Source organism: Ursus arctos, unplaced genomic scaffold, assembly GCF_023065955.2.
Source record: "Ursus arctos isolate Adak ecotype North America unplaced genomic scaffold, UrsArc2.0 scaffold_1, whole genome shotgun sequence".
Taxonomy (NCBI): domain Eukaryota; kingdom Metazoa; phylum Chordata; class Mammalia; order Carnivora; family Ursidae; genus Ursus; species Ursus arctos.
Genome location: NW_026622763.1, coordinates 89,326,540 through 89,351,753, shown reverse-complemented (window position 1 = coordinate 89,351,753; position 25,214 = coordinate 89,326,540). Strand labels below are relative to the sequence as shown.

The 25,214-nt window shown below is 55.1% G+C and overlaps 1 protein-coding gene across 1 annotated transcript; it reads right to left on the bottom strand.

The window, feature by feature from the left end:
* Nucleotides 1–1,421: 1,421 nt before the first annotated feature.
* On the bottom strand, nucleotides 1,422–24,820 carry IGFBP2 (insulin like growth factor binding protein 2). Its single transcript, XM_026491989.3, has 4 exons — nucleotides 24,281–24,820; nucleotides 4,210–4,439; nucleotides 3,322–3,462; nucleotides 1,422–1,925 (listed from the first exon to the last, which is right to left on the bottom strand). The coding sequence occupies exons 1-4, from the start codon at nucleotides 24,723–24,725 to the stop codon at nucleotides 1,761–1,763; spliced, it is 981 nt and encodes a 326-aa protein (XP_026347774.1). The 5' UTR covers nucleotides 24,726–24,820; the 3' UTR covers nucleotides 1,422–1,760.
* Between the last annotated feature and the right edge of the window lie 394 nt (nucleotides 24,821–25,214).

Here is a 25,214-nt window from a genome sequence, read left to right as displayed (position 1 = left end):
GGGGTGGCAGGAGCACCCTCACCCACGGATGAAAGAGAATCTGACCCCGGGGAAGGACGGCTAACCCACAGGGTGCGGATCCAACCCATGTCCAGAGTGCCCTAGGCTCTGTCCAGGCAGCCCACCCTGCTTCGGCCCAGAGAGGGCAGCATCACTCAGGGTTGTGCAGCACCCACACTCTGGAGTTAGGGGCCCCAGCCTGGGCCATGGAGGTTGGGTATCTCTGTGGATTTTCTTCTTCATCTGTGAAGTAGGGCTAATAGTGCCTCTTTATGGATTCATGAGGATTAACTGAATTAACTCGCTTCCAGAGCAACAGACCAAATGGCCTAGCTAAATGACCAAATGGCCTGCTCGCCTTGGCCTTGGCCTTGGCCTGCTGCAACCTAGAGCACTCTGGCTGGACTAGGTCTGCTTTGGGGGACCTTGTCTTCTTCTAAGGGGAGAAGCTCATTGCCCCCCCCACCACCACCACCCGTGAGGGCCCCAAGTGTCCCTCTGCCTCTCCTGAGTTGCTAGAAGGAAGGTCAGGAGGGATATGGGATATGAGCAGAACCACCGTCCTTCACCCCCCCCCCCCCGCAGGAAAGGATCAGACTCCAGACACAGAAGAGGGGCTACCGTGAAAGGTGGGGCTCAGTGCCCTGTGCTAGGGAGGGGAGGGAGCAGAGCACTCCCTTCCCTGTGGCCCACTGCAAAGTTGGGGAGTCCCTTGCAACTCGCCAGGGGTTAGGGGCCCCCAGAACACAGTGGGTAGAGCTCACATAGAATTTTGCTTCAGAAATAGGGTCCATATCTGCGTGTGTGTCGTCCCTGTCTTTGTTAACATTGCTATTCCAGAAGCCGAACGGTTACTTGGGCCCCTTGGAGAACAGCACCTGAATCCTCAGAGGCAACACTTTCGTGACCACGCTGGTGCTCACCAGCCCCGCTCCCTTTCCTTGACGACCTGGGGGCTCTCCCCCCGCCCCAGCACAGAAGGGAGAGCTCCTTATTTTAGGAACCAGAGGACCACAGTTCCAGTGTCTCCCTGTTCTGTCTCCCTTTGTGATGCATCTGAAAGTGGGAGAGAGAAAGGCACTGGCTCCACCTCTCCTTCCTCACTGCCCACCCAGGGGCAGCCGAGGGGCCCAAGCTTCATTCAGCTGGGAGTCCAGAGGGAGACAGCCGGTTTTACTGGAGGATTCCACCTGGACTACGGGCTTTAAGTTTCCCTAGGCCAAGGCCACTTGAGAGAGGACATTCCCCTTCCTCCTGACCCATCCTTCTCATTCCCAACCCAACCAAAGCCGTGCCTGTCCCCTTCCCAGGCCCTGTTCCCAGGAGTCAGGAGTCAGGGACAGAGCTGCACAGACGAAACGGGCAGGCCCCGGGAGCTCTTTCCCAGGGAAGGCCCAAGCACTCAGGCAAAAGACACACACTGTTATTTTTCCTTCCTTTAATCTTAAGCAAAAGAAACATGGGGGTTCAAAAATAAAAATTTCTTTTTCCCCCCTCCCAAACCTTTCCCCCAGCTCGGCCACTGCAAGCACTCTTCCTTCCCAGCAGGGACAGGAGAAGGCGAGGGCGCAGGCAGCTCCCGCTGGGGAGGGGGAAGGCGGGGGTGTGCCGAGCTCGGTGCTGGTCTCTTTCCAAATATAAATACACGTGTCAACACTCCTGGAAAACCCTCCCCACCCACCACACAAGACTCTCCTCTCTCTGCCAGTGTTTGGAGAGGGGGTGGGGGCAGGGGGTGCCCGGCACCGGCTGGCTGGGGGTTACTGCATCCGCTGGCTGTGTACCCCACGGGCCTCCTGCTGCTCATTGTAGAAGAGATGACACTCAGGGTCACCCCGGATGGTGGGGGCTCCCTGGATCAGCTTCCCAGTGTTGGGGTTCACACACCAGCACTCCCCACGCTGCCCATTCAGAGACATCTTGCACTGAGGAGAGAGAAGAGAAGGATGTGGAGGAGGGCCCTGAAGCCAGCAGCTCTCCTCCCCTTCTCTCAGCCTGAGGTCTGCTGAGCAGCTCCAGGGCTAGCGAGCTAGCACTGCACGGTGGCGTTTTGCAACCTTGAACGTGCACCAGGGAGCTTACTAAAATGCAGATTCCCCTTCAGCAGGGCTGCAGCAGGGCTGAAACTCTGCTTGGCTAACAAGCCCCCATGTGACGCTCCCCGCTGCTGGCCCACGGACCACGCTCCAGTTAGCAAGATGTTGGGGGACGCCCCAAGTTGAAAAGACTCAGTCCCCACCCGCAGGGAGGTCCCATCCAGTGAGGGACCCAGCAGACCGGGGTTTAGTTATAGTGTGAAGTGAAAAACAGGTGTGATGGTAGAAGTCAACACTAGCCCAGGCCCTAGGGTGGGCCGTGCCCTGCGAGAGCCATCTACACGCTGCTCATTTACAGTTTCTAGCTTTATTTATTTATGTATTGCTCTATGCCCAAGGTGGGGCTCGAACTCACAACCCTGAGATCAAGAGTCACAGGCTCTTCTGACTGAGCCAGCCGGGGCCCCCTACTGTTTTTATCTAGCATACACGTTCCTTTAATCCAGACCACCACCCTGGGAATCAGGTACCATTATTTCACCACTTTACAGTGGATCCGAAGGAAGCACAGACAGGTTAAGTAACTTGCCCAACGTCACACAGCTAGTAAGAGGCATAGCTGAGATACAACCCAGCCATTCCTGTCCCAGGGTCCCTGCTCTTACCCACAAACTAGTTAATTACCATGGAAAATCCCTTTAGTTACCGGTAAGGGACAGAACACAGCCTGTTTTTCATTAGAAAAGACCACTATTTCTTCTTTCGGGCTCCAAATGCAGCAGTCGGCTTACAGTAGAGGGCACGTGTACACACAGCTTTGAACACTAGACTGGTATTTCCAGGGGCAAGATGCCTGCCTGGGCTGAGGGAGGTAGGGAAGTGAGATGCCCCCCAGCTTGTCGATGGTTTAAATCCATGATTCTGGAAGCGTGGTCCACGGATCATCAGCGATCCCTGGGAGTTTGTTAGAAATGCGAACTCTTGGTTGCCACCCAACCTTCTGGAATGCTAAGTCCCAGCAATCACTGCCAGGCTATTCTAATGCTCAATAAAATGTTGAGAAGCATTAGAGGAACCCCACATCGCTTCTCCCAGGGGCTCCCGCCCACCCTGGACACCAAGGGCTGATGGCAGGTAGCCAGGTAAGTAGAGTCAGCCTCTGACAGGCCTGGCAGCTGGCATCCCCACACCCCCTCAGCTCTCAGACCCCAGGGGATGACAGGTGGGGGAGGGGGGCAGGAGCAAGGCACCGCCAGGGCTCAGGGCCAAGGACATCCTCTCTCACCTGTTTGAGGTTATACAGGCCGTGCTTGTCACAGTTGGGGATGTGTAAGGAGTACAGGTGCTCCAGAGGGCCCCGCTCATCTGGAAGGTGCATGGTGGAGATCCGCTCCAGGACCTGGTCCAATTCCTGCTGGCAGGGGGTCTGTGGGCACAGATGGGCAAAGAGGAGGCTCAGAGGGAGACTGAGCTCACGGAACACTGGCCCTGGGAACAACCTCAGAAGGCAGCTCACGCACAGGGAAGGGATGTTCCCACGGCCACAGAGCTAGTTGGTGGAACCAGGGACTTCTGACAGTGATCTCACGAATATGTCATCATGCCCCACCCCAGCCTCTAAAGACAGTCAGCATGGATAGGCGTTTTCACCCGTCTTTCATTCCATGTCAATGGCTTTCGGGGGTCAAAATGGGATCTACTGGCAAAAGGGAATTCAAGTGGCTTTCTCTAGAGGATCTCTACCCCGACCCAGTGGGCCAACCTCCAACCCTTTCCATCAACCCAACCAGGACCAAGACCCAAGACAACGGAGCTGAGCTGGAGAGAGGAGAGGGGGCAGCTGACTGAGAGGAACACATCCCAGCAAGCTTGAATAAGGTCGGGCAGATCCACCTCCAACGACAGCATCCGTGTCGGTGCCTATGTCCTGAAGCCAAGAAGAAATGTGGAGCTTTCAGAAGGATGGGACTGCCAGAAACCATATACCCGGTCTCTTACACGGCCGCAGATACTGAGGTCCCCAAAAGAGACACTGATCGGCCTGAAGGTCCCTGAATATGCCAGTGGCAGAACCAGAAAGGAAAGTGCTTTGCCTTCAGGACACGGATGTTGTTGGGGGCCCTCCCCCACCGAGAGCCCTCCCACCCCTCCAGGCGGACTCAGCCTCTCTGACCCTGGCAGGTGGCGGCCGCAGCTTCTTGGGCTCGTCCAGACCAAGGTGATGCTTGCCACCCTTGCCCATCTGCCGGTGCTGCTCGGTGACCTTCTCCCGGAACACAGCCAGCTCCTTCATGCCTGACTTGAGGGGCTTCCGACCAGCACTGCCTCCACCGCCCAACAGGTTCATGGTCCCGTCCACGTGGTTCTCAACCAGACCTCCTTCAGAGTGCTCATCGCCATTGTCTGCAGAGAGGAGAAGGGAAGGAGAACTCCAGGTGCTGTTTCCAGAGCGATGGGCCCCCCAGGGACAGTCCGAACCCCTGAAGATGGAGAGGACTGATATCCACACGATTGTGCTAAGCAATTTACATAGACTATCAATTTCAGTTTTGCGGCCACCCATAGGGAGGCGCTACCCCAACTTCGACAGATGCACGAGTCAAGGCACACAGAGACGGAGACCACGAATCTGGCATTGGAACACAGGCCCTCTGACTCCCGCAAAACACCTGGGAGGCTTAGTCGGTTCTGCCTCCATCCAGAGCGGAGCAGAGTATGGAAGGAGGAACATGTCTGCAAGGCTCTCACCATGGAATGGGATAAAGTCCTTCCGGAGCCATCATCCTCCCCTAGAAAGACCTCCCACCAGAACCTCCAGGTTAAGGTCTTCATCCTCTGTGGCCTAAAAGGGCACAGATTGGGTCTGTTTTTAAAACTAATGCCAGAGATCACTGGGCCAGACCATGTCTGGTGAGGGAGTGAGAAGGGGGGAGAGCCGCCACCAGAACCCGCAGTTTTTGACACCCCTGCGATGACTCTTCATTTGCCCACCTGCCCCCTTCTCGTGTGCGCTAACGACTCAGGCCCAAGGCCACTCCAGCACCGCCCCCCCCCCCCCAGCGGCCCTGACTCATCCCCGTGTCTGGTGTCTGTACACGCACACCACCGCCAGCCACGGTCCAGAGAGCCCAGAGAACAGGACTGGGTTGACTCTGTCCTTTCCACTTACTGCAAAGCTCAGAGCTTCACCCGGATGCTTGTCCCAGGAGCACCTGCTAAGTCTCTTTCAACTTTCTTAAACCACCAGTCCCTCAACAACTGGGAGGACTCCTGCTGAGTGCACAGCTCAGGTGGAGGGGGCCTGAGAGCAGCCCCCCGCTACCATGGGCTCACGCGGGCTCCAGTCGGTCCAGCCAGGGGCAGGCCCGAGGGACACAACAGCGTGGAAGAGTTGTAACCAGGGAGACAGGTCCCCACGGGCTCTAGGAGGGCCAGGGCTCAAACAGACCCTGCGGACGCAGCAGAGCCAACAGGGCCTCAGCCCATGGCACCTGGAGCCCTCCCCTGCAGGTACCAACGAGACCTAGAGGGGTGTGTGTGGGGGGGGGGGGAGTTCTAAACAAATTTTGCACATTTTCTCTTCCCTTTTTTGTGCCTTCAAAAACATATGGCCCCGATAACATAACTGAACGGCTCTTACGATACTTCTACACAAGGGTTTCAGGTGAGGCACTTAGAGACCTGGTGATCCCCTCCAAATTCCGGCACAGTGTGGTGGGCTCAGAGGGCCACCGTCTAGGGCAGTGTTTCATGGTACAAAGAGCTGACCTGTCAAAGGGGGGCCATGATGCCCACTCTGGGTTGTTGCAAGCTGTGGCATTCACTCACCATCTCGCCGACTAGGGGATGGGGACACTCTTGCGCGCCCTGGGGACCTGACACCTGCTTTCACGTTGTCCCAGAAGACCCAGGAGGAGTCTGGCCACCTGACCTCTGGGGCCAGTCCTCACCAGCTACAGCCTCATTCCTTTAGAAACTGCTCGTGATCTCCAGACTAGTGAGCCCCAGTTGGGAGGACATTCTCAGGTTAAATCCCAGCTACCAGCTGTAGTAGCACCGACCTCACAGGACTGCTGAGAGCACGTTACAGGTAAAGCCGTTAAGATAAGGCCTGGAACACAGAAACTCTGTGTCCTGTTAGTGATAGTCCTTTGACGATGGCGAGATAGCAACTGCCTCAGTTATCCGTTATCTGCTCCCTCGGCAATGCGGGACCCAACCAAGAACCAGGAAGCAGAGGAAGAGAAACCTCTGACCATCAGAACAGCTGTCTATCTATGCGTCGTCGAGTTCAAGTGCTCGGCTCATGAGGCGCGGGGACCCTCAGCACAGGAAGAACACGGCCCGTTCACACGAGCATGGCTCCAGAAAGCCAGGGCCCTGGATGTCCGGTTTCCAAGGCCACCGCAGAAGAAAATGAACAAAATTAAAAGGAGAGAGAAGGAAAGCCTGTGGACAGTGGTGAGAAGTATCAAATGGCAGGGAGAAAAGAGGACACTAAAAAACCAAACAGAAGAACTGGGGGGATATTTAGTGCATCACAGACAACTCCACACCCATGCATGATCCCTGAGGACTTCCGTATCGTGTAGCCCAAAACAAGAGCTGTGTGGATAATGACGACGACCTTGGGACATCCAGAAAGGGGAGGGGGTTAACATGACAAGCATTCAGCATTAAAAAAAAGAGAGACTTCTACCCAAAATTATTTAACTTTAGAAAAATAAAATTGAAATATTTAAACGAGTAAGCCCTCTGAAACCTGGAAAATTCTCTCTAGAATGGCTATTTCCCTAGGGGGGCTCTGGGTAGCCTGGGTTTTACCATAAATAACCAACCACAGATTAAATCCCATTCCAGAAGGCCCAGCACCACCCGCAGGGGATGGCCCATTTGAAGCATCTGCCACCAAGCTGGATGGGAGTTCTGTCCCCCCATGTTCGAAGAGACCCATCCACCCACCCCAAACTTTCTCCCAACCCCAGCACTATGGACACTGGGACCAGAGGATTCTTCACTGGGGAACGGTCCTTTGCACTGCGGGATGCCAAGCAGAATCCTGGCCCTCAACCCGCCAGATGCCAGTAGCCCCCCTGAAGTTGTGACAAGCAAAGATATGGCCGCTGGGAGGTGAATGTGTCCCCCACTGAAAACCACCCTTCAGAAGTCAGGCTTTATCCGGAGGCCTGGAAGTTCCCCAGCCCCGTGCTGAAGACCCCAGACCCTGCATAAGGCAGATCCGAGCTCTATTATACTTGCCTCCCTCAGCTAAGACCCTCCCCACCACTGTTCCATCCCAGCACACTCATGGAACTCACGAGTTCACCTTCCGGCTGGGGGGAAGAGGCGGGTCTTCCTGAGACACCCAGAGGATTCCCTATTTTAAAATCGAAAGGAAAAATATGCTTTTAGGTGAATTTTTTTTTAAAGCCTTCATCTATGATACTGATACATACACAATTATAAGACGCAGTTATCAAATATGATTTAACATCTTTTCAGAGAGGAAGGACCACAAACGCCCAGGCGTCCAGGGTCCTCAGTCCCCACAAGATGGGGGCCAACGGGGCAGCGGGCTCCCAGGAGGACAGAGTGGGCTTCCTATCCTGAGTTACCCCCAATCTCTCTGAAGTAAAGGTCAGTCTGTCCGCCCTCACAGAGGCCACCTGGATTCCAGGCTCGGTTTCGTCCATTCCGTTATTGATCCCAACGCTGCCAACGAACATGCCAGTAAGATGAAGAAATCCATGGGTCCGGTGTGCTGACGCACATGTTGACGCCCCGCACCTTGACATCAAAGCCCAGGGAAGGGAATGAGAGGTGGGCTGGGTAGAGATCGGACAAGCTTGCAGACTGAGGAAAGCCCCACTTCCTGGACTGTTCTATTCGCAGCCAGAGGGGCTCAAGAATTCAGGCTCCAAAGTCTAATCGCCTGACTGGATCCCAGGTCTCCACTTAGCTGTGCAACGGCCCGAGACACGTTGCTTAAGCCGTGTCTCCACCGCTCATCTAGAAATCACGGACAAAGAGCACCCACTTCCAGTGGGCAGCCAGATTCCCAGAGATGCTGCACGCAGACACAGGGCCAGGCGCACGGTAGGAGCACACGGAGCTGGTCCTCAATGGCTCCCATCTCCCCCTACACTCGGGGAAGTACCCACACGGCACCCCGACACTCAGGGGCACAAGGGCATTCTCACGTTATTACCCAGTGCTTCCCATACATTCTCTCATAGGTGACAGGAGCGGTCCGCAGGAAAACATTCCAAATGTAGAACTCCAACTAGAGATGGAATTTGCCCTCGGAACAAAAATACCAAGTTGCATTTTTTTTTTCCTGCCCAAGAGTGAGGTTCAGAATAATATTTATTATGCAATCGCTTATGTATGCAGCTCCGTGGGCTGCAGTGCAAAGGTCAGTCTAAGAAATGGTTCTTAGCAGCCCAGATCACACAACTGGAAAAGGCTTCAGGCTTCGAGATGACCAATAGGGACCTCCCAGGCCTCCAGAGATCTTCCCCTAAGGATTAGCTGTTCTCTACATAGCGCCCCAGGAAATGGTTCAACACGGAACCAGGGAGTTTGCCGACTATATATGGAAGGTGAAGCTTTTCCAAAGACAAGTGGGGGAGACCCCAGAGGGCCTGGAGCATGAGAACTCCCGTCCTACATCCTGCGTGTACCGCCACACCTCTCACCCTCACGCACCTGCAGGGGAGCTCCGCGGAGAAAGGCAAGGAGAAGGAGGCAAGGGACGAGTTGCCCCATTTTACAGACAGCAACCCCGAGGCCCAGAAGGGCTACTGCCTGGTCTAGCGGAGCACCTCCGCCACCTCTGTGCCGTCAGCAGAGGTCCTTCACGATGGGCATGGGGTCCCCACGTTGTCCCCTGACCCAGCCTTACAAGATAGCCCAGGAGGGCAGCTGCAAGCTGCCGCGCCGGAAGGAGCTTTGCACCTCCATTCTGCATTCCGGACTACGCATTAATACCCTGGCTTTAACATTTAATTTTGGCATAGCCTTTTTCCCCTGACGTAATCTTGCCAGACTGGAGCACTGACGACCTGACTCAATGCAAGAAAACCCTTGTGTTCGACGGACTCTTACTGTTGTGAAACCACATTTTCTTCTAGCGCGATGCTCTGAGCTCCGTGCTCCTACGGACAGTTGGCGTTTCCTGATCTCCGGAAGACCTTAAAGCCCTCTTAGGAAAATAGGCCCCCCGAATCTAAAAGCAACCCCCTGCCCCTTCTTGATTAGAGTGTGAGACTCTGTCCTTACACAGGCCTGGCGAGTAAAGGGAACTTTCGCCCAGAACATGCCACGTCTTCCCAACAGATAACTGCCTTCCCTGCTTTCTTCTTGTCTTTATTCTGAGGAAAACCTCGCCATTTCCCACCTTCTCCTTAGTCTACCTCCTGACTCTCTAGAAATCTAAGAGCGGGGGCCCCCACAGAGAGGATCTACTCCGACCCCAAATCTATCACTCCCTCCTGTGGATTCACCTCCTTCCCAGGCCCTGTGAGAATGGATTCCGAGTAATGGGCCAGGGGAAGGCTGGATGCGTTCCCAGCTGCACTCTCGCTGGGCACAGAACTCACGTGGCTCCTGCTTTGTTGGTTTCTCCCCAAATGCACTTAATCTTGACATATGTTGGGCAAAAGAATTAATACTAACGCCCACCTTCCTCTTCCCTCTCGGACAACTTCCCCATTAACATCCACGGCAGTGGACAATTCATTAACAAAGTCGAATGGGCAAAGAACTCCAGGAGTCAAGAGGCCTCCTGGCTTTGCCGCTTCTGCTTCACGGAACCATGACGTCGGCCAAACCCCCTCTAACCTTTCTGAGCTCTCACATCTCCAGTGTGAAAAATGTGAATAATAATCCCACTCAAGCAAAGGTTGTGACTTACCATTACCATTTTCCAGTGCGGGCAAAACCAAGCTCCAGAAGAAATGTGCAGACAGGTCATCTATTTTTTACATGAGTAAATGGAAGATACACGTACCACGCAGAGGGGAAGGGTGGGTGAGATCCAATCTGCAGGATGGCCATACGCATGCGGGAAAAAACGAGTTACGAGAAAAGTTCTGCAATACTGTCTATGTGCGTGTTCCTTCCAAAGCCTGATTTCGTGGATCGTATGACTTCTGTATGTCGCTAAACATCGTAGTTCTCTGCCACCTGATGGAAGTCCCTGGGCAAGCGTGGATTTGCCTCCATTACTTTAACTTCACAGGATTTATGGGAAGCAAGGAGAGGAAGGGAGGGAGGGAAAGAGAGAGGGAGGAAGGAGGACCATGGGGAGGAGCGGAGGGAAGGAAGGGGCTCACAAGGACCACGCAAGCACAGGGGAGACACGGCTCATCGGTAAACTCACCAATATGCAGGGGAACCAGCTCTCGTTGAAGAGAATTTGAAGCCAGCGCCTTTGGATGGCTGACTGTGGCCCCCGTGTGCAGTAACACGGGCCCCCGGGGCCGGAGTGGATAATTCAGGCCATGCTGGGAGGTGGGGGGAGGGAGGCAGGCAGAAGTGAACAGTGGGTGGAGAAGAAAGGGGAGCTTCTTTGCTATTTTTCAGCCGAGGCCCTTTGTCTCTCTGGGTAAGTGGCCTTGTTTATGTGGTTCCCTCCGCCCTTTCTTCTAAAGGTCAGAGGCAGCTGGCCTCCGTGGCCTCTCTCGGGGGAGTTCTGAAGACTGCGTAAACGGCCGTCTGCTGCGGTGGAAGCTGGCACCCGGGGCACATTCCAGCTTCGTGAATGACGTTCTCCTGGTCAGCCCATCGACCCCCTGCTGACACCCAGCTTCCTTCCAAACTCCCTTCCCATTCTCTTCCACCCTCGGTGCCATCAGAGCAAACGTGATGTCTCTCAGATGCCACCACATTCTGCGGAAAACCCTTCTGGCAACAGAAACCCTTCTCAGCATGGCTTTCGCACAAAAGGAATCCCCGCGTGGTAGGAAATAGCTGCGAGCAGCCTCTTCAGATGTTCCCGATCCACGGGTCATCCAGGTTGTAACCCACAAGGGCAGGCACTGGTCACTCTCACCGGGGGACTGTCATCCTGCACTCAGAGGTGCCGCGGGGCTAGCGCCCAGCGAGGTATGGCTGAGCCCTGAAACCCCGGGGACGGGAACGGCCAGTCCCCGCACTCGTGCAGGGAAAGGACGGATTCTACTAGAGATGATGGACGAAAGCAGGGCATTGAGCCCACTGCTGGCCAAGCCACCCTAAACTCTTTCTGGGTTCCCTTCGGAACGCCAGCTCTTGGGTTCAAAGCTTTGGCCAACGGTTCTGGCACAGCAGGAAGAGAAGCGCGGGTCTGATCTGAAAGCGAGTCCAAGGTTCTGATCCCGAAGCTAGCGCCAGGCCCCGGACTCTGAGTGATGCCCGACAGGGGTTTAAGACATGTAGGCGTCAATATATGAGGGCGCCTGTCTGGCTCAGTTGGTAGAGCACATGACTCTTGATCTCTGGGGCATGAGTTCGAGCCCCACGCTGGAGGTAGAGATTACTTATTTAAAAAAACAAAACAAAAAGAGCTTACATGGTCAAGATGTGTAGGGTCCAACATGCTCATCTATAAATTCAGGGAGTTCAATTAGGGAAACGGTGCCCCGTCAGGATTGTTCATTAGAAATCATCTGAAGAGCTTGCTACAAATGGTCCTGGACCCCAGCCCCCTGGGGTTCACAGCAAGCCTGGGCAAAGGTCAAGGGCACTGTATTTTTAACAACCCCCTTCAAGCTCTGGCATTTCTGAGGCCCCATTCCTCTGCGTTTCTTGCTTTCCTGCCTCAGTTTGCTGAAGAACTTCTTGGTGATGGGAGAAAGATGCCTCTTCTTTTCAAGAGCTAGGAATTCACATACACACTCTGGGAAGACACAGCCTCGCAAGCTTTTTCCATCCGTAGACTCGTGGGTTCATAAGCAGAAACGTATGTGTGCTTGGATGCACACAGGGGGCCCTTCTTGGCCAGGCATCATGGAGATTTCTAGAACATGCCCTCACGACCCCGTCTCCTCTTGGGCTCCCCCCCCCCCCCCCCAGTGAGCAGAAACAGCACAGCCTCTACACAGCCTCCTTGCCTATGCGCTCTCTAATGGGCTGCTTTACAAACACCAGGGTCATTCCTGGAATCCCAAAGACCTGGGGAGGGTCAGCGCTGAGGCACACCGTTTGAGAAAACAAAAACATGCTCAAATTCAGCCAAGGTCCCCTGGGACTCCGTGAGCCAGGTTGTCCTTGAAGAGCCAGAGAAATTGAAAGCAAGATGACAAACAACACTATCAGCTTTCTCCCCTTTCCACGGGTCCCAAACATGTCTCCTCGGGCTCAACTAAAGCCATGCAAGAGCCTGACAAGGTGACCTAGATGCCGAAAGCCCAAGGGAGCAGCGTGTGCGCTCCAGGGCAAAGTTGGAGCAGGGCTACCAGGAAGAATGTGCCTGACCCAGCAAGTCTACACCAGCCCCCCCCCCCCCCCGAACATGGCACAGGAATGTGCATCACAGCATTACCTGTAGTGGCAAAACACGACCGGCAACATGACCCAAAAGCCTTTCAGCAGGTGAACGGAGAAGGGAACTCAGTAGAGTAAATACAATGGAATAATACACAGCCGTTGACAAGAATCGCTCGGACCTGAGATCACTCCTGGGATCTACCCAACATGAACAGATCTCAGCACCTAACGCGGACAGAGGGGAAAAGCTGCAGAATGAAACCTTTTGGCTCATGTCACTTATTTTCAGAGAACAACTCTAGATGTTGGCCATCTATTAGCAGGTCTGTTTAGCCAGGGAACAGAAACACGAAGGAATGCCTGCTGGTGGCTGCCTCTGGGGACAAGGGACAGCAACAAGAGGCTGGTGGGGAAGGCCATCGGGAAACGTTTTTTTAAGAGGCGTGAAGCCAACAGGACTAAATGTCTACCACTCCCAGTTCCCGGTGGCAGACCGGTGTTATTGCAGGATTCCTATTACTTGTCTGCATTTTTACTATTTTTTTTAAGATTTTATTTTTAAGTAATCCATAATCTCTATAGCCAATGTGGGGCTCAAACCCACAACCCTGAGATCAAGAGCTTCACACTCCACTGAGCCAGCAGGTACCCTGCAACCATTTTTTTTTAAAAGTCACTTCCCTCATCACATTCATTCCTCCCTCTCCTTTGCCAAGCGGGGTATCAGTAAACTTGGGGTGCCTCTGAAAGCCACTGGGTGCCAGAGGGCCGAACATGAGTGACATGGCCAACTTCACTACCACTAAGGCCAGCACAGTGTCACCAGGGTCACCTGCCTGCCAGAGACTGACCATGGGCTCCTGGCCAGGTGTCTGTTGCATGAAGAACTGGGAAATGAGTCAGAGGAAAGACCCAAAGAGAGTGGAGGACAGTCACAAGGTCAAGGAGAGGACGACAAAGGAATCAAGATGGTACAGGCTTGAGAATGGAAAGCCAAGGGGACGAGCTCATCCCAGTGCAGCCCACAGGGCACCAGGGGTACCCACAAGTGTGGAGTGGTGGAGATGCCCAATGGCCAGTCATGCCCAGGGGAAGGGAGGCACCTGTTCCAGCTCCCTGAGGCCCAGAGAGGTAAGAGCCTTAAACTGAGAGAGGAAAGATCCAGGACAAAAGCCACTGAAGAGCTCCACGGGAGGTACGAAAACAGGTAACCCATTGCAGAGGGGACAAAAATTGCAGACTTGCTCTGGTAGTTTAGGAGGAATCTTTCAAGGAGGAAGGACAATATGGCTTCTATATTGTGTCCAAAGGCCACTGGACTGAGACTATGAAGGGCATCCCTGGGCAAAGCACTCTTTTATTTGACTCGGCTTCCCTCGCAGCTCCCTAAACGGAGTGCACTGGCAAAAAGCCTGGGTCCCTGCTTTCCCTTCCTCCTCCAAAGGATGGAGCTTCTTGAAGATGCAAATTTGGACTTCACTTCCATGGTGCTTTAAAGAAAAGTATGAAAAAAGGAAAGGAGGGCAGGAAGGACATTTGGTGTGCTCGATTTACTTTGGAAGAATGAGATGGTGCCTTCTTCTTCTAAGACGGAAGGTGATACCTGTCAAACTTGATTTTTCCTGGTGTGACTCTATTCCAGAAAGGGCTCTCATTATTTCGAGAACTTCCCAAAAGCCTTGGGCAAAAGGCTAAAAGAGCTGCCTGTTTATGTGCATTCAATTTATATACACCTCTACTGACTTAGTCTCTTCATGGTTCATATTCAACTTTTCAAAATACTTCTCTCGGGGCACCTGGCTGGCTCAGTTGGTGGAGTGCGTGACGCATAGTCTTGGAGTCGAAAGTTCGAGCTCCATGCTGGATACAGAGATTACTTAAAAGCATAAAATAAAATCTTAAAAAAAATGGTTTTACATAAAATGAAATGCCTCCCTGGCTCCCCTCCAGGATATAAAAGCATGGTTACAAAGAGCGTGACGACTGCATTTTTACATTCTCGCAACCTGCACAGGGTATGTGCCCAATCACCGTGTAAACATCAGGAGAGCTGACTTCTGGAAGCCCATCCCACCCTCTCTGGCCTGGAGTATCGTGTTGTATTTCATTCTCACTTCTCTGGCCTCACCATCCAGGCCCCATAGCAGCAAGAGTGGTCAGGAGTTGGAAAAAGAAAGGGGGGGCTTGGAGGGGGGTGGTCAGCAAAGGAGGTAAGGAGGTGGGAGAGAAAAGACGCTTCCCTCTCCCAGGACCCACATTCAAACAACTGTCCCTACACTCGGTTCTGAGGATATGACCCCACGGACCGGCTCCCAGAGTGATAAAGACTGCGTCCTACCCACCTGTCTCGTCCCACCCTCCCCTTCCACCCGCCTCTTCTCCATCCCCGTCAGGACTGTTCCCAAAGACTGTGGGCCTGACAAACGGAACCCGGAGGGCGCAAAAAGAAACCAAAAACCTGTAAAGATGTCCAGGATTGCCTGCCACACTCTCAAAACCAGCACAAGAAGTGTCCTGAATATAAATGAGTGTCTTTAAATAGGTCACCATGCTTTTCTTTTTCTTCAACGAAAAGTTCACTAATTGTGTCTGATAGAAAACGGCATCACATCTGGGCTCTTCCTCGGTTGGGCTCTCTTGGCGCAGAGGCAGCGAACGGAACCAGAGACGACCAGCAGAGCTTCAAGGGAGAAGCCTCACCTCTGGGGACAAACCGGCCATGCTCTCAACCACTGGCACAACCATAATGAGTGACCATGGCCTCAAAGGCCATGACCGCCCACTGGAAAACCCTCCACCGCTAACCCCATTCTGGACTTTCCAAAGCCAAGGGCAGCCCTCCAGGGAAGCCACACCCCACGGAAGAAGCTATGCCTCTGAACTGGGTTCTTCAGTCCCCGTTCTTCACACACTTGGCAAATGAGAAGACATGGAAACACAGGCCTTCTCCTTCTGTTCTGTGTGCTGAGATGAGAGGAAGAAGGAACGAGAACCCGTCTGACATCATCCAATTATCTGAGTGTCTGTGCTAAGCGCTTTGTGTACACAACTTCGTTTTATCGTCAAGCAATCACATGAGGTTGATAATTTCTTATCCCCTCTCACCTTGACCAAAAACAAAACAAAAGAAAAAGCCACAGTGTTTGAGGCCAATTGCACAGTCATGTCATCAATGGCAAAGCCAACACCAAACCCGGGTTGTTAGGCTTCATAGCTCTTAATCAGCCAGGAAGGGGACCTGGGAGGGAAGTCGTCAGTCCCATGCCGGCCCGCCCCACCCCACCTGGGAAGCCTTTCGGATCTGGCACACCACCCCGTCCCAACTGGGCTCCCCCTTCATCTGCCTGACACACCGCCTGCCGCTGTTGCCATAGAAACCAGTAGCCTTATCAGGCAGCTGCAGAGACAGGGCCCGAGGGCACTGCCATTTTCATCTTATCTTGGCCTCAGGCACTTCGGAAAGCACCTGCTCCGTCCAGAGGCAACTTGGCACCCCCACCCCGAAGTCAAGACAATAGACCTGAAAGAAACTTCCTGGGGAGTCACATAAAGGAACATTTTTGAGAAGTTCTGCCTTAATTACCACCTCCCAGGGAGAAGGAGCCTTTCCAAGCAGCAATATATAATTCACTGCTTCTTTGCCTGCGTGTGAGTCTCAGGGACTGCGGCCCGGGATGCGCGCATGCGCATCTGGAGACCCAGACTCCAGTCTGGTCTGCACTTGCCTCGGCACTGGAACCTGAAGGCAGCCTCGATTTCTTCATCTGTCAAGTGGGGAGAATCCTGAGGCTAAAACAGAGCTGGAAAAAAACAAAACAAAAAAACCCTACGGGCACTTTGGTCAAAGTGGACAATGTCTAGAAGAAAGCAATTTCAATGACCATTATGTTGTCCTTTACCCTTTGGGGTAGACCCTTTGCTCACTGCACCCCACAGTCCAGCTCAGATCCCTCCACCTAGAAGGCCCTACCTCCCTGACTCCTTTCAGGGGTTCGACACGCTAGGCCTCCCCCAGTCCCATCTCCCCAGCTTGCTGAGGCCTTCCTGGGCTCTGAGCCCCTCCTTCCGTGTGACTTCCTGCCTCCCAGGACTCAGCTCCTTCAATGAAACTCAGGCTGACACACCTATACCCATCCACGAATTAGAAACCCCAGGCTCTGTTCCGCTCAGGCCAACTGAACGGGGGCCCATGAGCCAATTCTGCCCCACAGCTGGCAGCCTGCCAGCCCCTGCCCCTTCTCCCCAATCTCCACTCCTGCCCTGCCTCCCAACAGCCAGGAAGAGATGTGGGGCTGGCAGCCAGAAGGGGCCCCACGGGTTGCCAAGTGTCCCCTCCCCCCACTAAAAAAAAAGGGGGGAAAGAAACAATTCCCGACTACAGTCGACTCCTCTGTATTTCTTTCCGGGGGGAGCCGGCTTTCTGAGCAAGGTCTCCCTCTGCGCCCTGATTGACACCCAGGAGCTGAGCCAGAGCACATCTTCCCTGGCTTTGTTAAAGGACAGGAGTGGCCGAGGAGGGGGAGGGGCACAGGGGGATGATCCCTTTTCCAGGAGGAAAAGAAAACCCATAGGCCAGACACTCTACTCATGGTGGAGGTGGGGGTGGGGGTGGGGGGCAGTTACCCTGGAACCTGAAAACCAACAAGTTTCTCTGAACAGACCACCCCATCTGTAAAGGGGGCTTCTCCTCTCCATGCCCCCCTCCCCAAGGCCCTCAGAGTCTAATTCCCAGCGGCAAATGCTGTGCTTTGTCCCAATCGTCCTGGGTTTCACCACAAGCCTCTGCTGACCCCTGAAGACTCAAGCATCCCCCTTCTCTGCTTCCTGGGGCCTCCCCTCCACCAGAGGCTCCAAACACAGTCGTCGTTATCATTATGCCCAGACAGGCAGTCACTCGGAGGGCTTTCTGGAACCACAGACGGAATCAGACATTAGGAAGAAACTCAATGCCCAGAGAACACTCTCCCCAATGCCCCCCCCCACCAGCACTCTGGTGGAGAACCCATCAACTCCCTTGAAATGAGATGGTGCTCCCCAACTCAGGAGTGAGGTCCACTCTGCAGACGGCGTAGTGAGGGCACGTCACTTTTTGGATAGAACGTCCAATGTCTTTGCCAGGATCACGTTCAACTTTCTGGCACCCTAGGCTCAGACAGGATAGATGTGAAAGCCCATTTTCCTGGAGCAGGAAACGGTGCCAGAGGGCCTTCTCTGGCTTGGACAGCACCACTGCGTATCCTCGCCCATGCTCTAGATACTAGGTGTGCTAAGACCAGGCCGGCCCCTACCTGACCCTATTGTTCTGAAGCCTGGGTCCCAGCAGGGCTCCTGTTAGAGGGCTGTCCCTAGAGGAAGGAGCTTCCCACCCCTGAACTGTGGCCTCAGGGATCCTCTGGTCCTCTGAATACCTGAGGGCTGGGTCCTAAAGGTTGGCTGGCCAGGCGACGGCAGAACTCAGCCCTGTTGCCAGCTCCTGAGCAGCAAGCCCGCACAAGTACCCAGGGTCCCAACTCTGGGGCCACTTCTGTCCCTGCAGTCCTTCCACCCCCAACTGAGGTGTTACAGAGTGAAGCTCCCAGACCAAGAATGGTCAGCCCCAGACATCAGGACATGGGCCCCAAAGAGCACTGCCTAACTCACTCCTAAGAAATGGAAGCCTGCTAACCTCAAACCACTTGTTTGACATAAATCCATTGATACTGTATTAAAAGTACAGTTTCTTTACCCTTTCTGGAAACAGCTCAACGACGGTCCATGAAAGTAGGCCACAGGTATGGATATGTCCATTTTATAAATGAAGAGATGAAAAGCAAGTGATTCATTTAAAAAAAAAAAAAAAAAAAAGCAAAGTGCTAAACTTTGTATTATCTAGCTTTCCACACACATGCACACGCACACACACACACACACACACACACAAGCACACACGTGTGCAGGTGCCGCCCCACGGAGTGGGCGCTGTCACAGATACAGAGACGGAGGCTCGTGGAGAGCACATCTGTGGCCGCGGGTGGCTCACACGTGCTTGGAAACTGGGCAACTTCACACCACGATGAGGCCGTGAAGCATCCCACTAAAACCCCCGGGCGACGAGCGGCCTGCCCAGCCCGGCCCAGCGTGGCCTCCGCTTGGAAGGCCGGCTCGCCAGGCGTCAGACAAGAGATGCGGCCTGCTGAGATGAAGGCGGCTACCGTGGGCGAGCACCTAGTCCGTGCCAGATGCTGGCCAGCACCACCGCTGTCCTCACACGCGCCCCAAGGAAGAGATACAATCATCCCCATTCCACCCACAGGTCAACTGGTATTTGAGGAAGGCCCATGCGCCTCAGCACTCAGGTTCTCAAAGTCAGGTCTGCAACAGAACCCGGTCCCTAGGACGGCACAGGCCAGGCTGCTGTCCCCCGGCTCTGCTCACCCCACCCTGGGACCATTTTGTCTCCCCCCTACTGCTGCACACTGGTCACCTCCCTCTCGGAAGTCCCCAGGCCTTGGGCCTCCCGTCGGAGTTAAGGGAATGCAAATGGCCAAACCTGGCCCGTCCATGGCAGGTGTCCAGGAACAAACTTTCTGGCTGACAGGGTCAAAGGCTTTTGCTGCCAACAGCACCCGTCCCTTGCTTGACCATGGGGGCAGAGGGGAACAGAAGAAAAGTCAGCCCCTCGACTCCTGACTTACCTGCTAAGGCGTCCCCTGACTGGGCCTCAGAGCCCACACCTGCGAAATGGAGGTAAAAAGCCTCCCTCTCTCCCTCACAGGGGTCTTGGAAGACAGGAGACAAAGCAAGGCTAGGAAGCCAGTTCATGATAGGACGAAGACAGATGGGAAGGCGACCAAACCCCTGGCAGCTGCCTGCCACCTCAGCAAAATGCTGGCCAGAGACAGCAAGGAGTAGAGAGGCCCAGAACATCTGCCAAGCAGAACACCAGCTCCCCTGGTGACTTAAAAGCATAACCTTGCTCCTCCCTGCCTCGGTTGCAGGGGGAGCAGCCCTAGCACAAACCCCCTTGGGAAAATGGCCACTTCCCCCCCACCTCCCCCACCCCCACAAAGCCCAGCCCCCGTACTGCTGCCAAGCACCCTCCTCATTTCAGGATTAGATTTGTCCCCATCACCTATGGGGGCTCCACCTACCTGGCTTCCTGGGGAAGGCTGGGGTAGATCTACCTTCTGTGCCCTTTCTCAAGGCTTACCCACCTACTTAGCGTCCAGCCAGGTGTTCAAGACCCAGCCACAGTGGGAGAGGCATGGGGGAGCCAAGGGGGCCAGGGGAGGGGGCTGAGGAAAGCAGCATGGAGAAAGCAGGGGAGGAAAGAGGGGCTGGGAACACTAAGCAGTGACAGACTGAAATGAAATGCAGTCCCTGGTGATGGAGGCTTTTAAAAAATAATAATAATAATAATAACCAAGCCCTTTGTTGTTGTTGTTGGTACCATGATGTAACATGTGAAGAGGGTCAACAACAAAACCAAATGTGGGGAGAGCCTGCGTATTTTCTGCTTCTCCTTCGTTCCCTTCAGCAGCCCCTGCTGTACCCCCCACCCCCCCAAACCAGATACTGTTGTCCTATTTTGCATTTCACTGGAACCAAGAATTTTTGGAACTTCCTCATATCAAAATTTAGCAACTGTGCATCCAGTTTTCTACGGCAGAGAATAGCTAATGTGAGACCCAACTAGAAGCTAACCTGATAAATGGGCTACAGTACAAGGATTCTCTCCAAGTAAGCCCTCGAATGCTGGGCAATGGGGACCAAGTATGTTTCTGCTCCCAAGGAACCTGCAGGCATCTTTCTAGGATTGACTTCCATATAGTCCCCTAACCCAAAGGAATGATTTGCCTAAAAATTTCAGTTTAAAGCTCAGTGCTAAGGTAAGCTAAATCTTAGAACCATCTAAGCTTCCCTCTTCCCTCTGCCTGCCAGGAAACTCAACAGTCCAACTTGGCCAGGAACCACTGCTTGGATAGATGCTCACGGTGGTCTTGAACACATAGACTCTCCTTCCCCCTAGACACCACCACCTATGCTAATTCAGAGATTCCTTAGCCCTGTTTTTGTTTCTATAAGATCCTTTGACCTTGTTATATAGGATTTTTCTTTCCCTCAAAGCGTCTTCAAATACCTTGCTCAAAGGAATGGATGGGCTCCTTATTACCACACAAAGGGAACCCTCATGGTGAACAGTGTGGTCGCGGTGGAAGGTGAGGAAGGAGGAGACTGCAGACAAAAAACCCTGATTCTGGGACTTGCTCAAATTCCAGCCCTCCGAGCACAATGGCAGACGGAGGAGGCAGCCGGCCTCGCTGGGAACCTGGCGAGCCACACCCTCCAGCCCAGACCTGCCTCCAAGACCAGAGTGCACACAGCCACACCCTGCTCGGTCTCGAGGCCCGGGAACTCCGCGTCTGTCTCCCTCCCGGAGACCGAGGAGCCGCAGCCCTCAGCTCCCCCCATCTCCTCCTTCCAGCGCACGGCGGTGACTCAGGCGGAGCAGCTTAGCGGCGAGAGTTCTGGGTGTTCTGTCCAGAAGGGGGGAGGGTGGCGGAAGGTAGTGGTGTTAGCAATCAGTGACAGTGGGTCCCACTCATTCCCCAAGTCTATTTTACGACTTTGAACTCAGTATGCAAATTTATGCAAGACAAGATGCAAAGCAGCGCTTTGAGCCAGAAGTCCCATTGCTTTTCTCCCCTTTTTTGAAGCCGCACTGAACCACTGTAAATCAGCGCTCGCCTCTGCCCCCCTTTCGCCCCCCTTTCTGCTCCCCCAGCAACTGCAGATGCGAAGCCTCCTCGGACCCGCCCGCCTGCCCGCCTGCCGCCCTGGGACTTTGAATGACTGCACATTTCTATAGCACCTTTATATGTGCAGCCAGACGGCCACTCAGGCGGCTCCGCCCCTCGGCATAATCCCAGGCATTGTACACGGCAGGGAAGGAGGCAGGGGAGATCGGAGGGAGCCAGTCCGCCCAGCCGGCCCTGAATTCTGAAAGGGAGCCCACTTCCTCGTCTTACCCTGACATTTCTAGGCACTTCTGCCCACTCCGCCAGCAAACACGCCCACACACTGTTAAGATCCAGACCTCAGCACCCCCCACTCCCATTTTTCGTCCAGGCTCGCTCACCTACTCCAACCTGTAGTCTGACTTCTGAGTTTCTCTGAACCAACCAGTCCTGACCCATCATCCCCAAGGGATGGAGGCTCAGCACCCGCAGATGTGCCCACCCCCACCCCCTGCATCCCAGCCGTCCCCAGGAAGTCAGCGACACAGCCCCTGAGTCCTGGGAACAAAGACAAAAGAGCTAACAGCAAAGCCGGAACTGCTGGGGTTTGCAGCCTCAAAATAAGAGGGTATGTTTAAAATTCTCAAAAGCAACCTGCTCAAAGAGGAATGCAGTCTGGGATGGGAGCGAGCGCCTTCTTCAGAGAGGGGAGAAAAGGGGATGGGAGATGGAGGGGGGAGGCTGCAGCTTTCAGGGCTATGGTCTCCTCTGGGCCAGTCTGTGCATCCCCCCACCCAACCCAGACCCCAGGGCTCTCCAGGCAGCGCCACATCCCTGCCTCAGCCCAAGACCCTCTCTCCTGCACAGAAGCCTCAAAACTTGCCCCTCTCTTCCCTGCACCCCTGCCAGCCCATGCTTCTCCCTGCAGTGCCCCCTTTCGCCCAGCCCTCCTCACACCTCAGCACCCTGCTCTGGGGTCACTTCTTTCCAGGGTGCCCACCTGGCTTCCACATCTAGCTCCCACCCCCCACCCCCAGTGTCCCCTCTTCCCAGTCTGGAGCACAAGAGAAAAATGCGGAAGGCGTCTGTCTGGGCACTGGGAGGAGAAGGCTGAGGACGCAGCTGGGGCTAGCTGGCGGAAAGGAGTCCCATAACCAGGCAGAAAATCCAGAGTGACATTCTTCCCATGAACTCACCCCATTGTCCCTGGGCTCCCCTGACAACTCCCCACTTGGGGCTCTAGGGAGGAGTGAATGGGGAGAATCTCCCGCATCTGTTCTAGGGCTTGGGAGCAGGAGAGCTTGTTTTCAGACTGCCAGTGAGAAGGATGAAGGGTGAAATAAGCACAACGTTTAGGGAGGACCTGTACCACGCACTTTATTAAGACGCTCAAAATCCAAACGAGTCTATGAACTTGGAGGCCTTTGGAAAAGTTCACCCTGCTGAGAAAGATGTTTAGTTTGTCAGAGTTCAGCTCAAAAACCACAGTACCTCCCTGGGGGGGGGGCGGGGGGGGCAGGCATGAGGGGGCCACGGAAGAGGAAGGTAGAGCCAAGTCTTTTCCTTTTATTATTACTTTTTAAGAGAAGCAGGAGGAAAGGGTTAACTTGGAGGCCAGGCGGGCGGGGAGGGAAGCAAGCGGAGGGAGAAGAAAGGGACTCCGGGTTTCTGCTAGCTCCCTCCGAGGAAGCCCTAACTTGCTCTGCACTCAAGGTCAAAATGTGCCAAAGAAACAGAAGAAAGATTTCAACTCTGACCCCCAATTCCATTCCCAAGGAGAACATGGGAAAAACAATAGCTGGGTAGAGGAAGGGTGGGGAGGGCCGGAGGGTCTTGGGGGCGGGGGAGCATGGCTATGACCACAGAAGCTTACTAGCAAACAAGAATGCTTTCACATATCCCTTTTCTTCCTTTCTTTTTATTTTTTAAAGCTTGGGGAACTTGGTCAGACTCGCTTGCTTTTTAAAACAGCAGTAGGCAGTGGACACATTTCCCAACTGTCTCCAAGAAGAAAGAAAATAATTACAGTTTCCCTCAGATCACTGGAACAGGAGGCTTTTGTAATTTTAAAAACAAAATCCAAAACAAAAGTGAGATTCTGACTGTCTGGTCGTGTCCCTCAAAAACCTTACAAAGACTTCCAGGGCCCCCATTCCACCGGACAGGAAGAATCCCCCCGGATTAGGACGGGGGTAACACCTCCCCCGCGGTCCGAGCAGCCAGGTCTGGCACCCCGGCATCGTCCTGCCTTCCGCCCTGGGGCCCAGATGCTCAAGCGAGCGGCACGGCTGCCCCCGCCCCGGGACTGCAGCCGGCGACCCGGCTTAAGTTACACTGACTCAACTGCTGCGCTGAGGCTCCCAAATGCCCCTCTTTTATTGTCCCACCCAACGGAGAAGCACGAGCCTTCTTCGCTCTCCACGTAACAGAGCAGCGCTCGTTTGCATTTCTCCCCTAAGCAACCCACCCTACGAAGTACCAAGTCCTTTCTTTCCACCTCACCATCCCAGACGGAAGGGTCCCTCGATGAGCTGCCGCCTTCCCCTAGCGCCCCGCTCTCACCAGACGTCCCCGAAGTCACCGGCACCCGCCAGCCTCCGCCCCCCAGCAGCGTCCTCCACCGGGACCTTTCCAGGAACCTTCGGTCGGCGGTCACCGACTCCAGCTGTGCCCCACATAAGCCTCAAATTCCTATTCCCCCGGGTCTAGCCAACACCCTCCTCCCCAGTAAATCCCCCCTCCAAAATAGAAGTCGAGGTACGTTCCACCCGGGGAAGACTACGGTAACCGGGATGCCTTTCCTCTGCCCATTTATCCCGACCAAATCAGTAAGCAGCCAGGGCTGCTCGCACGCTCCAACTCCAGCTCCCCTCCCCGGGCCTGATTTTCGGCTGCCCCTCCCAAGCAGTCGCCCACAACCGGTCGAGGACTCCGCTGTCCCTCCGCTAAAGCGGTCGCGGAGCTCCCGTCGCACGCCTCTCCCCTACGCAACGGCCCCCCGCCCGCGCTCCACTACCCTCCAAGTTTCTCCGAACTAGTTGTCCCAGTCGGCGTTACCTGCAACCTGCTCGGGGCTGGCGCCGTACTCGGCGTCGCGGCGCTTTTCGCAAGTGCCCTCGCCCAGGACCAGCGCCTGCAGGGGCAGCTCGGAGCCCGGGTGGGGATAGCAGCGCAGCCCCTGGGCGCAGCGCGGGGTGTAGACGCCGCACGCCTCGCCCTCCAGTCGCGCGCACACGGAGCAGCAGCCGCAACCCGGCTCGCGGACCAGCTCGGCGCAGGGCGCGCGGGCGTCGCCGGCCACCCCGGACGCGGCGGCGGAGGCGGGCGGCGCGGCAGGCGGGGGCCCGCAGGCGGCCAGGCGCTCGGGCGTGCAGGGCGGGCAGCGGAACAGCACCTCGGCGTGCACGCCGCGGCCGCCGCCGGCGCCCAGCAGCAGCGGCAGCAGCAGCAGCGAGGACGGCAGGAGCAGCGGCAGCGCGGGGCCGCCCAGTCTCGGCAGCATGTTGGCGGTGGTGAGCGCGACGGCGACGAGCGAGCGGGCAGGTGGCACGGCCCTGCGAGCGCGGGAGCCGCCTCCTCCGCTTCTTCCTCCTCCCCCGCAGCCGCAGCCGGGTCCTAAAGGGCCCTGCTTCTCCCCGCCCCCTGCCTTCTCCCCTCCCCCTTTTGGAGACCACCCCCTTCCCCCGGCACTCCCGCGCGCCGGCCTGTGAGTGCGCGCACGCCCACTCGCCCACCCCCGCCCCCCCGCGCTTCCCCGCTCTGTGGGTCCCCTGCACAACCACCCCCCTTCCGTCCCTCCACACCCTTCTACCCCAGGCTCCCTGACTCCCGGGGAATGCGAATGACTTGGGGGTTTGGATAGGATCCGCGCGGGAGTGGAGAAAAGTGGGTGCTTTTGTCTCCTGTTTTCAGTTCCGTTCGGAAGGACTTAGTTTGCGTGCTTCCGATGTGGCTGGCACTGGGCTAACGGAGCGCAAGGCAAAAGACATAA

Excerpts from the sequence above, each read along its gene's own strand:
- IGFBP2 (XM_026491989.3), bottom strand. The coding sequence starts at position 24,725 with ATGCTGCCGAGACTGGGCGGCCCCGCGCTGCCGCTGCTCCTGCCGTCC. Across the intron at positions 4,440-24,280 it reads CAGCCCCGAGCAGGTTGCAG|ACAATGGCGATGAGCACTCT; the intron begins GTAACGCCGACT and ends TCCTCTCTGCAG. Across the intron at positions 3,463-4,209 it reads TGCGGCCGCCACCTGCCAGG|ACCCCCTGCCAGCAGGAATT; the intron begins GTCAGAGAGGCT and ends CTGTGCCCACAG.